Source organism: Streptopelia decaocto, assembly GCF_964273445.1.
Source record: "Streptopelia decaocto genome assembly, chromosome: 2".
In the NCBI taxonomy this organism is placed as follows: Eukaryota; Metazoa; Chordata; class Aves; order Columbiformes; family Columbidae; genus Streptopelia; species Streptopelia decaocto.
The window spans coordinates 52,572,593-52,584,815 of record NC_138655.1 but is presented as its reverse complement, the minus strand read 5'-3'; the positions used below and the strand labels follow the sequence as shown (position 1 = coordinate 52,584,815).

The 12,223-nt window shown below is 41.5% G+C and overlaps 1 protein-coding gene across 6 annotated transcripts in view; it reads left to right on the top strand.

Annotated features, from left to right (window-relative positions):
- EPB41L3 (erythrocyte membrane protein band 4.1 like 3) overlaps positions 1-12,223 on the top strand; it is a 102,118-nt gene that overhangs the window by 34,005 nt on the left and 55,890 nt on the right. For all 6 annotated transcript variants that reach the window (XM_082046336.1, XM_082046333.1, XM_082046335.1 and 3 more), the window contains exon 3: positions 4,996-5,193. In XM_082046336.1, coding sequence (XP_081902462.1) covers positions 4,996-5,193 — 198 coding nt within the window. The remainder of the gene's footprint in view (positions 1-4,995; positions 5,194-12,223) is intronic.

Genomic DNA, 12,223 nt, shown 5'->3' with positions numbered 1-12,223 from the left:
ATTCAAAACCCGCCTGGACACATTCCTGTGTAGCCTCATCTAGGTGTTCCTGCTCCAGCAGGGGGATTGGACTAGATGATCTTTTCAGGTCCCTTCCAATTCCTAATATTCTGTGATTCTGTGAAACATCTTTGATCTTGCATTTGCATTAGATAACAGTACCAACTTTTAAGAAGCTAAAAATGTTTTCATAGTTCACTTCTCCTTTGACACCTGCCCAAAACTGATTTCATGCTTGCTTGTCTGATGTTTGAGCCATGAAGAATCTATGGTCCCTTAAGCTTCTTGTAGTTCTGAAATAACTGCATTATAATTACTTTAACTTTTCATGTAATAGGTTTCAGAAGAGCTATTGCATGCTTTTCCATTTGGTTCATTGTTGCACTTATTAAATTTATAGAAGCTGCTTTCTTTTTCCTGTTAATAATTTCCAGTCAATAGGATTAACAGGCATTGTTCTTCATGGGTAAGTGGCACACAATTAATGAGGTACCTGCAAATTGCATCCCTTAGCTCTGTAAGGTTATGACCCTCATGTGATCACATTTGCCTTTGAAGAGTGGAATAAGTCAGTCAAACTCCTCCTCTCCTCCACCCTTTAAAAAAATTCAGGTTGTTTGAAGTGGTGTCTGGTTATTTTAGATAGCTGTGAGACAGTGATGGTGAAGCAAGCAGATGTAAGGTGTTACTTAAAATCAGCATGAGCGCTCATGTAGGAGCTGTTTGAGGTTGGCTGTGGTCTTGGGTTTTAAGCTTTTGTCCACAGAGCTACAGCCCAAAATTACTGTTGGTGGGGAAAAAAGGGGGGTATAAGCAATTTCAGGTACAAAATATTTTTACATCTCCCTCATTTAGGGGTTCACCACCTAGATGCTTGGGACAACAAATGTTTCTGGGAGCAAATTTAAAGAGGTGTCTTATATCTGACTTCTAATATCTCAAGATGCAGACGTGGCATGGCAGGATTTCTGGTGTTTATTGCTATTGAAGATCAACAATTGGAAAAACTGCTTTTTTTTTTTTTTTTTTTTTTCATTCCTATCCATTTTTACCATTGATAACCCTTGACCAGTTTCACTCCATGCCCACCAGAGATCTCTGCTCTTGCTCCAACATCCACCTGTTATGTGTTTGGACAATTTTGGTCTCTGAAATAGATCAGAAATTGCCTGTAGATAGTTTGGGGAGAAGCAGCAGGACCGCTTTTCCAAAAGAGAAAGGTGCTGCACAAACTGGTCATTAATTTAAAATATAATTCTATCAGACCTATGCATAAGTATTATTAATTTTCTTATTCCAGCCATCTTCAGTCATCTTTCCACCCCAAGTTTCTTTTCATCTTAAACAAAGCAAAACAACTCCCCCCCAAAAAACAAAACAAACAAATACCCAATAAACAAACACAAACACAAAACCAAAACAAACCCAAAACCACCACAACACAAAAAAACAAACCATACCAAACCCCAAAACACCACAACCCCCAAAAAAACGAACAAAAAAAAAAAACCCAAACACAAATAAACACACCACCCTTAGGAACCAAACCTGACCATCTGTGTTTACAGAGCTGTGAGTTTGGAGACCTGAGGTGCTCTTATGTGCTGCATGATCATTTCTTTTCCAAAAAATAACCAGTGAGCAGGTGTCTGTAGAAGCCTCAATAAAAGAACTGGGTTAGTGAAGAGACATGTGAGACCTTTCTGCTAAGATTACCAATTTTAATCCAGAGGTCCCTGTTCTAAGATGACTGCCCAATCCAGTTGCAGTGATCTGCCCAGCATAGTGGCTTAAGTGTCTGTATCACAGGAAAGAACTACTTAAATACAGCACTAAGAGACCAAGGCATTGACAATGGTCTCATTAAATAAGCCATAATCTGAAGGAGTCATGGGTATCATTCTCTCTCTTGCCATCTGTAATCACAGTGAAGAAGCTGTTGGCTTTTGCTGTTGCTTGGATGAGAGAACCTCAGGAAGAAAGATTTAAGTTACTGATCCATGACAGTGACTTTTTGTTGCCATTCTATATACATAAAAAAGAACATTTTAATGAAGACAAAAAGGCTTCTTCATGTTGAGATGAACAGTTACTACCGGACCAAGTCCTTCCTATCAGGTATAATAATGCAGTCTTACTATCTCCCTGCCTTCCTATCTCATTGAAAATGAACAGGAAGGCATTGCATGGGTTGGGCACTGACGTTTCTGAGCAGTTATGATAAGTAGATGGGATTCACGCGTTGAGCAAGCTTGGTAATATCACTTCATACCCCAGTGAGAAGCTGTGAAGCGTCGAAGACCATTACTGCTGAATCCTGTCACTTCAAAGGCTTGCTTCAAGAAGGGGATCTAGCTTCAGAACGGGTTGAACATACTGTGTCACAGTGCAGTACAATAATTTAGATAGAGCTGAGAGAGCTTATGCTCAAAAATCACAAACCGTGAAGCAACTTGTGCTGCGCTAAAATTTAGTACACGACACTGAAAATACAGCAAAAATACACCACAGAGTTATCTTAGGGAAGAATTTAGGAGAAAATGCAGCTATGCTTGCAGAGTTCAAAATAATTCACTGAGTATATGGGTACGCTAGCCACATTTTTTTCCTAGATGCCAGGATGTCAGGTTTCTTTAGGAAGGAGAGGCTTAATACAGTCTGAAAGTACCTCAATGCCTGAACATGTCAGTATAGTTTGGGAGATCTTCTCTAATAGTTCTTGGCATGTTTTGTTCTGCAGACAAATGAGAGAAAATCCTTTGTATGATTTTTAACCTAGACACATTCCCCTGATCTTCATGTAGACAGGAACCTTAACAAACAAAGTAACCTCAATACAATTTTTTTAAAATGTGTAAATAAGCAAGTTTCTGCTGTAGTCTTGAGTTACCGAGTATCTTCATGTGAAGGAAAATAACCACCAATAAGGACCAATGAAATTTATTTGCAGGCTGAAGATGCTTCTAAAATTTAAATGGCTGTTGGGTGCTATGTGAAACTAATGAGCCACTGGCAATGACAGTATATTTTCTACCACTTTTGCACCTACATGTGTGTGTGTGCACCTTCCATGGCAGATTTCTGGAACAAAACATGTGGAAATCTTCATAGACCCTCTCTGCCCACCAGCATCAGCACAGCTGTTCACAGAGACCCTAGGAGGAGACATCTGGCCTTGGTTGTGATAGAGGGGTAGTTGGCCTCAAGCCTTGCTCTGAGCCTGGAGTGGCTCTCCCCCTTCATCACAGTCACTGTGAGTGTTAAAAGCTCAGCAAACTGCTGACATGCATTGTGCCCTTCATCTCCCTCCAGCCTTCAAGGTATGCAAGGACCTTGACATCCAGACGCAAGGTTGGTGTCCAAATGCTGGAAGGAGAAAGTCCTCCAGTGCTGGAGCTACATGGGAGAAGAGGTGGTTGGTGCTGTGCTGCTCCTGGAGAAGAACATCCACAGCTCAGGGGATGATGTGGGTTTTGAAAATAACTCTTGCTATTTTATCTTTCTAGTCTCCCCACCCGTGGAAGCCCAGAAGACCATTGCTGTATTCTCTCTGGCAGGGAAAGGAGAAGTGTGGGGTCTTGCCCCACCTCCTTGCGGTTTGGTGGGTGCTGGCACTGTCAGTAGCACAGCTGACTCCAAATTCCTCTTTCCACCATACACCTGAAGGCAGGGGAAAGCTTATGGCTTGTTTGTATGAAATCTCTTGGGGAAAGTTCCCTGGGATTTAGCGGTACACTGTTGTTGCTGGTTATACGATGCAAGGTTGTTTTGGTCTCAAAGCAGATTAAAGCCTTTGGATGGATTTGCTCCATTCTCATGAAGTTTTATCATATACAATGAATGGAAACAGACTTGGAGGATTAATTTACAATATCTTTCCAGTAAAGCTTGTTGCCTGTTACACTGAAATAATTCAGAGCCAAAAGAGTTATTTTCTTTTCCTTGTAGTGAGATAATGGAAAGATGTTATTTTTATTTCGTTTTATTTAAGCTTTAGCTTAGGTATTACTGCACTCCTGTTGAGGTTTTGTTTGGAGACCATGAGGGGCATAACTGATGAGAAAGGTAATGACTGCGGCACAGTGCTGTTGCTAGGAAGGGTGAAATGCTGTAGAGCTGTTCTGGCTTTCATCTGCTGCTGTGGAGAGTCCCACGGGCTGTGCTGCATCACAGTAACTCATAAAATGGTCTGACCCTCAGATAAACCCAAGCAAAAACAACCACGATTGTTTCTTCTTGCCCCTTTTTCCTCCAGTATATTTGTCTTGCAAATAGCACCTACTTCTCGCCAGCTTGAGGGACTTATCGGGCTTCTGCAGAGAGCAAAACTCAGCCTCTCATCCTGTACTTATCATCCATTAGCCAGTCGGCTGCACATAAAAGTTGTTTGGCCCCTCACTTCCTTCCTGTTTGTTTAACCCTTTGGTTGGGCGCTTCAGGAATCTTTCATTTTCCCAGGCACGTCAGCATCCCCTGGCAAATTCACACTGTCATGGAGGAATCTGCACCCTCATTTAGGGAACTTTTTTCCCACTGATAACAAAATTAGTGCAGACCTGATGGTCTTTTCCTGTTCCATATGACACCATGGAAGTGTCTCATGATTTGATAGGTACAGGACTTAAAAGCAGTATCAAGAAACTGTAGGAAGATCTGTTCATCACAAAGTTTACCAATTATTCAGCATTTTCAACAGACCAAAAAAGCTGGTCCAAGAAGTCCAAGTGGGATTTTTCACCTATGGAAAAAGTGGAAACCTAAAGTATTTTCATATATGCCCCTTCTTCATGGGTATTCTGTACATTTTGCAGTGACAGGGGAGGGCAGGGAAAAATGTGAGGAATCTTTTCAATGGATAAAGAAGACTCTGTCCTGCATCAGGGGCTTTCTTTTGCATGCCCCATGCTAGGCTCTCCTTGTTGGATGCAGGGTGCACAGTGTACTGCATTGCATGATTGGTTTATCTCACTTCAAAACTTATCTTTCTCTTCATAGGCCACAGAAAAAGAACAGGAGTTTGCTGCTGCGAGTGCAAAACAACTGGAATACCAACAGCTAGAGGACGACAAGCTCTCTCAAAAATCATCGTCTAGCAAACTTTCCAAATCTCCTCTAAAGATCGTCAAGAAACCGAAAAATATGCAGTGCAAAGTGACACTCTTGGATGGATCGGAATATGCATGTGAAGTAGAGGTACATTGTGTTTTGTCTTCTTCATGCTATGTGGAGAAAAATATTTGAAATTAGATTCCTGATTTAAGCAAAAGTATGAATGGCCTGATATTTCACCAATGCCAAGCACAGAGATGCTTCCATTGTTTCCTCTGGAGGTTGGAGATGTTGCATATATTTGAGCTGGGTGAGGGATTGGGAGCAGTTCCTGGAACAGCCAGAGACTTTGGATTAATTTTATGTCAGCACATGCCACAGCAGAATGCAAAAAAAAAAAAAAAAAAAGGATTATAGGCAGCAAAGACCATAAATGAAGAAGGAATTCATCCCATAGGGCTTCTCTTTTCCTTGGTACTCTGCTAAGTTGAGACTCTACGTTGAGTCACTGTCCAGACAGTAATTCTGATCATCGTGAGATTAGCAGGGGAATGAGAGATGCCCAGGGGAGGCGGGGGAAATGTCAGGAGCAAATAGCAGGGAGAATGGGAAGATTTACATGATTCTCCACAATGTCTGTGAATCATAACTGTGTCTGAATGTTACTGGCAGAAAGATGCTGGTGGTTTTCTGTAAGGAAACTTGTCTTCTGCAGAGATTTTGCCAGGAACCTAGTTTTGGGAGGGATGGTCTTTGCTGCACTGTCACTTGGGAACTGGTGCGTGCCTGTGGGCAGACTCATGCTAAGAGGACACTTAGCCTTCAATTCCATAAAGCCATGGAGAAGCAGAGCATGAGCATATTCAGAATGTCATAGTGGGCATGAGCAAATCTCAGAGTGGATCAGTTTCTCCATTCAGCCTTTCCAGCTGTGTCACCAAGGTAGACTTTGGACAAGGTAGCCTGTCCTGAGCCTGCTTTAGGTCAGGAGGCCACAAGCAGTGGCCGGGAGGGGAAGGATGTGTGTTGGAGGGCTTGGCAAAACCAGCACTCCTTTGGGCAACTACAGGGTGTGGCGGAGAAGAAAATGCACCTGAGGTGGACAGAAGAGTATAAAGATAGAGATGAGGTAGTCTGCAGGCTTGAAAGGAGAACAGACAGGAACACAAAGAAGGAGAGAGGGTGAAGGAAAGGAGTATCTGACTGGGAGTGAATCCTGACACCTTTACAATCAGGTGACACTCAGCCCTTGCACCCTCCAGCCACTCTTGTTTTAAGTGCTTTAGAGAGCGACAGATGAGGAAGAACTTTATGATTTTTATTTATCCACGGCTTTACAGTTTCGGCCAAATTTCTCTGTGCTAACACAGGAGCTGTGATTTTATTACTCTTACAGCTACTTAGCCATCATGCTGTTGAATATTATTTAGTTTCACTGGCCAAGTCCTGTGTTATTTCCTTCAGACTAGCGATAGCTATCTGGCCACATACTTTGTGACTATTAAATTGTCATTTCTTGACCCGTGGTCCCAGTTTTGCCTGTCATGAATAGTGTGTGAACCTTTAAGCTGGAAGAATGACTAATACTGGCTTTGATGGAAAGAGTCAAACTCATTTCAGCTTTTGCCACTTGGTTATACAATGTGAGTCACTTTTTGGAATACAATCAAGGAAATCTTACCAAATAGGATTTCTATGGAAATCTTGTCTAGCAGGCTGAGCTTTGTGAGAGTATAAGATGGAACAGAAGGGGAGATTTTTTATGTTAGACTTCTACTTATGCACAAAAATGTTGTGAATAATACTTTCTTTTAGGAAGTTTCACTTTTTTGCTAAACTTGGACTCTGTTGGAGTTGAAGTGTCAAACTGCTAGCATATAGAAGCCATCATTTTTTATTGCTTGTCAGATTTTTCTGCTTTGCCAGTGCTGAATAGCTCTTGAATGTCAAATATTAATTTTGTATGTATTTTTTCTACTTACGCTGCTGAAATATTTTGAAGTGGTATTGACTGTCATCAATAATCACTTTACCTGCTTCTAAGATGGTTAGACTTTCTAGGCAGCATGTAATATTGGTACGAATAGAACTCCTAAAAGGATGAATCCTCAAATGATTAAGCTATGATGATGAGCAAACAATTGGGTGCATTGAAACAGAAGTTAGTTAGGAGGTACAAATATTTCAGGGAGTGGTTTAAAAGGCGCAGATATTTCTGGGAACAAATGCAACTGGAGTGAAGCGTGCATTTACATGCCTTAAACTAATGATACAGACTTTGCATCCTTCCCAGGTGCTATTGTCAGCATACTGTGTGTATTGAGGGTGCAACTGCACCTACCTCTGGCACAGACAATGTAGGAACACTTGGTAGATCCCCAGGGGAGTCCATTCCATGTGCATAAAGTTCAGCTACAGCAAAAAGATCCTGTGTCCAGCCAAGAGAAATGATGTGACTTTCACTGTGCTTTTGCTCCTGGGGAGAAAAATTACATACAAAGGGAGTTAGCAGGGCAGGGACACTGAAGGTCTGTCTCAGGCGACACCTCAGGAAACCCTGTAGGAGGCTGAAGGTTAAGTAATTTTAGGTAATAACAAAATTCTGTGGCTGTTTCACAGAAACTCAGTGCTGCAGCTTGAGAAATAACCTGTCACATTTCAGAAAAATGCTATCATTTTTTAAGGATCGCCTATGAGTCAACGTACTGTATCCCTTTAAACTGTGGAAAAAAAAAAAAAACATGTATGAAAAGCATACTGAAAGACCTAAGAAATTATGGAGGTCAGTAAATTCCCCAAGATTAATTCCTTAAAGAAAGGAGAGAGGAGCAGACAACACATGCCAGTCAAACATTTAAAAGTACCATTCTTTGTAGTTTACCCACTTAACTGCAACTTTTGGTGTGGATGGTGGCCCAGGGCAGAGATGTGACAATCAGTGGATGTGAGTCAGAAGCATCATCCGGTGTTGTCATCTCTTGTCTTCCAACTCTGTGTGTCATGCTTCTACCCACTGAAGGCTACAAAGCAGTGTAATTGAGAAGGACCAGAAACTTAGAAACCTAATTTTGAGATAGAATAATAGCTCTGTCAGTGAATATTGATTTGGGTGTGGGCCAGATATTTATCCCTCCAGAACTGCATTCCCTAGTCTGGGAGTTGTGAATCATTATAGAATCCATCAGTTACTCTATAAAGAGTGCTTTGCAAATGACAAATGCTTTTATATATGTTAAATATTAATAAAATTTAAAGGAGCTTATTGCTCTCAAGTAGAGCACAACTTACAGCTTATCAATTATGTGTTCATCCAGCTAATGACTTGACAGCTGAAATTGCATGTACGCACAGACTGAGATGCTTCTGAGGCAGGTGTGGTTAATCCATTATCCTCTTGGTGTCCTTTGTTGCAGAAGCCCCTCTTTCTTATTCCATATTTAATGCTGAGCATCATCGTTGCCTTCTGTTGTATCTTTCAGTCTGTCTCACATCCAGTACTTTTCATTTGTGACACCAGGAGTTTTTCATGTTGTATGAGATATATCTACAGGGGAAAATGTCATGGAGGTATCTTCAAAGCTGAGGTTAACAATGGTTCATCTCATGTGGTATCTATTCACTGAAAGGATCTTAAGCAAATGCTGGGTAAAAGCTCTCTCCTGAGGCTCCACAGTGCTACAGCCTGTGTGTTTTATCTAACCTGACCCAGAAAGTCTTTCATGCAGTAAGACATTACAAGCCAAAATCAGGTTAAGTAGGTAACCCAGCTTGGTCATTCATTCTCCTCCAAAAACATAAACCGGAAGTGTTACCATCTGTACCCACGCTGCCCCTCTTGTCTAGGAGCCTATAGATGGTAGCAGTGGGCTTATTTAGGAGAGGTGTTTCCTTTCAGTGGTGGGATGGCCATCTAATAGTGCTTCACCTGTCCAGGGACAGCTGTTGGCTTTTGGAGCAGAAGTGTTTTCTATACGCTGATATTGTCCCTGATACTTGATCAAAGAAAAACAACCTCAGGGTGTCTCCATGGTTCTCCCGTGTCATGAAGAAGCTGGACACTTCTAATGGGCACTCAGTCACAGGAGTCAATGCCATCTGCTCAGGTGGATGACGAGTGGTGATTTCCACCTAGATGTCCAATGCTGCTGGAAATGGTTCTCCTTGGGCTCTTCATTGCACTCTCCCAGCCAGCATAGGGATCAGAAATGCTCTTTCTCAAAAGCAGCCGAGTCCACACCTGGGGCCAAAACTGCACTGGAAAGAGGGTGCTGAAGACTTCTCTGTTAAGCAGGCTAGACCTATACTTTGCATTTGCTGGTTTGAAGAACCAAAGGTAAAGCAAGATCCAAGACTGAAAAATTTATTTCAGATAACCTTAAAAGAGACAGTGAATGCACTAATTCAGATTTTCATAACACACAAGAAAACAAGCAGAAATAACTTATATCTGGGTCCTTCCCATGTTAAATAGGTGTTTTCAAGTGCTGTAGTGCAGTTACGTTATTTCTAGGGTTTATTTCCCTCCTCTTCCCTCTCTGCCCCACATCAATTTTCTGTTATCTAGACTACTGCATTTTAATTAAAAGATGCAAGTGGAACCAGCTGTCATCCTCTCTCTTACATGTACCCTAATTTGAAGTGTCTTTGCAAAACAGGATGGAATTTGCCTTCATCGTTTTTGCTCTAAACATATACATGTTATTAATCACAAAGTGAGATCAGAAAGCTGTAACATAATCTGTCTAAATAAATGGTAGAATAATTAGATTTCATTTTCAAAGGCTCAGCTGTCTGAGCCCATTGGTAATTTATACTCTTTCTTCTACTTTCTTCTACTGCTCAAACTTTCTTATCGTGCAGGATACCAGTAAATGAAAACAAATGTTTCCGTGGCATCTCCACAGCCCTACATCAAACAGCATGAATTGCCATAGGATTCAGATAGGCTGCAGAGCATGTGGAAAGCTGACATCTCAGAAAGCATCACTGGTATCCCCCCTTCTTGGTGGGTGGGGGTCAGCTGAGGTAGGAGAGGACTGGTTAAAATACACTGTGTTTGTTTGGTTGGGTTTTTTTTTCCCCAGATTCCTCAGCCAGGCTGCTGCTGGGACCTGGGCAGTAGTTGGGTGTCCCGTGGTGTAGCTGCTGCTACACCTTTGTGATGAACCTCTAGTGACTTCCTCCGTGATGGAGGCCCCATTTCTTTAGTGGGTTTCCCTGTGTCCTCAGGTGACTTTGCATTAACATACTTGAGTTGAAATGGTGAGATTTATTTCCATACATTTGAACCTAGGATTTATAACATGGACAGAGGCAGACCAGAGTGAACAGATCTCTTTCTGCCCTGCACAAATAGGTGCTGAAACAACTTTTCAGGGACAAAATGGTCATGAAAGACATGAATTCTCAAATAGGATGGAGTCTTGCATTTTGCTTGAGTTTTTCTGTTAAAAAGTGAGAGTACATGGATGCTTCCTTGATAAATAAGTTGTTAGGGATGGTTGAAGGACAGGCTTGAAGAACAGAGAACAAGCAAGCTTCTTTCTGCTCTGCCACCACTGCCAGAAATGAAAAAGAGTGGTGGCTGACTTCAAATGCTTCCAGTGTTCTTTTCCTGGTTTTCCAAATCTGGTTTGCAAGACTTCCTCTGGAGGAAAAACCCTTCTGTGTGTCTGTATGGCAGTGTGTCTGTATGTGTCTGTTGTCTCCCCCTCCATGCAGTATCCAAGCTGACTCTTCCCCAGGAGCCATCTCATCGCCGACCTGCTCTCTGCTGTTGCACAGGGAGTTTAGTAACATTGAATTTCTCATCCGTTTTGAGGTAGCCTTTAAGGTCAGGAAAGGAACCTCTATAATAAGATGCACTCCGCTTTCTGAAGGATACAGTTTCAGTGACCCCCTGCACATTTTAATTGTTTAATTAATTCCACACAGTCTTTACATGTGAAACTGATTACTCAATGCAAGAGGGAATTTTTTTAATAAGTCTTTTCCTTTTGACCTACTCGTTGCTTACATTTCAGTTAATTTAATATGAAGAGCTTTGTTTTTGGTTTTTGTGCCTTCCCCGGGATGTGTTTCAGTAAATGTGACGGGACTGAGATGCTTCGTTGCCGTTACACGGAATGTTTTATGTCCCCAGACCCACTAATTAGGGCTGACTTAGATTAGCTAGGGGATTCAGTTAAGATCTATGTTACCTGACACATGTCAGTAGGAGTCTCAGTATTGCCTGAATATGTTCCAGCTGAATAGAGTTAGTACACAACTCTTCTAGTTGCTTTTTCCAAATACTGTGTGCAGCTTTTTATTAGCTAAAATACTTGTCAATTCAGGAAGCACAATGTTCTGGAAATCAATACCGATGTTGTCTAGCTCATAATAATCAACTGAGAGGCTGAGTAGAAATAGGCTTTTCCTTCAGTTTTGTATTTGATACAAAACCAAATGTGTTAAGGCTACCTTTTTAGTATTTTGGGGGTTTGGGGTTTTTTTTTTTTTTTGCTTGGTTGGGGTTTTTTAGGTTTTTCACTGAAACCAAAGAAATCTAAATGAAAAGAAGTAATTTCTGGCTGAGCCAAGTGTTTTGGAAATGCCACGAGGCAGAAGGAGGATGCTGGTGTAGCACTTGTGGGGCTGGAGCTTTTCCTCCTCACCAGGAGAAGCTCAGTTTCCCCAGCTCCTCTTGCAGCTGGGAACATTGTACTGCATGGTATTCATGGAAAAGGTCTCTTATAACCTTGGTAGGAAAACACTTCTGTGGGATTAGACAGCTGGGGTCTCTTCTATTTCCTCCAGTTAACAGGACAATATTTTACAGAGACTGAAGGAGAACCAAGAATTAAACCCTTCAGACATTGCACCTAGTGAACAACAGGTTGGGCTTTAAATTCTACCTTTTGCACAGCTGGGGGACATGGTTGCAATTAAAAAAATGCCAATAGTTTAAAGTAACAAATAAAAGATTGTATGTGTCTTTTCCACATCCATTTTCTTCATCTAGTCCTCTTATCTCTTGCCTTTTGTTAATAGTTTCTGCAAATGATTTGGGCAGTGAAATGATGGGTTTAGCAGACAAAGATCTTCATTTTGATACTTTGGAGGCACCAGCGGTTTTTCATAATGGTGAAAACTATTGAGAGAGGTTGACCTACATTGACAAATATTTTCAGCT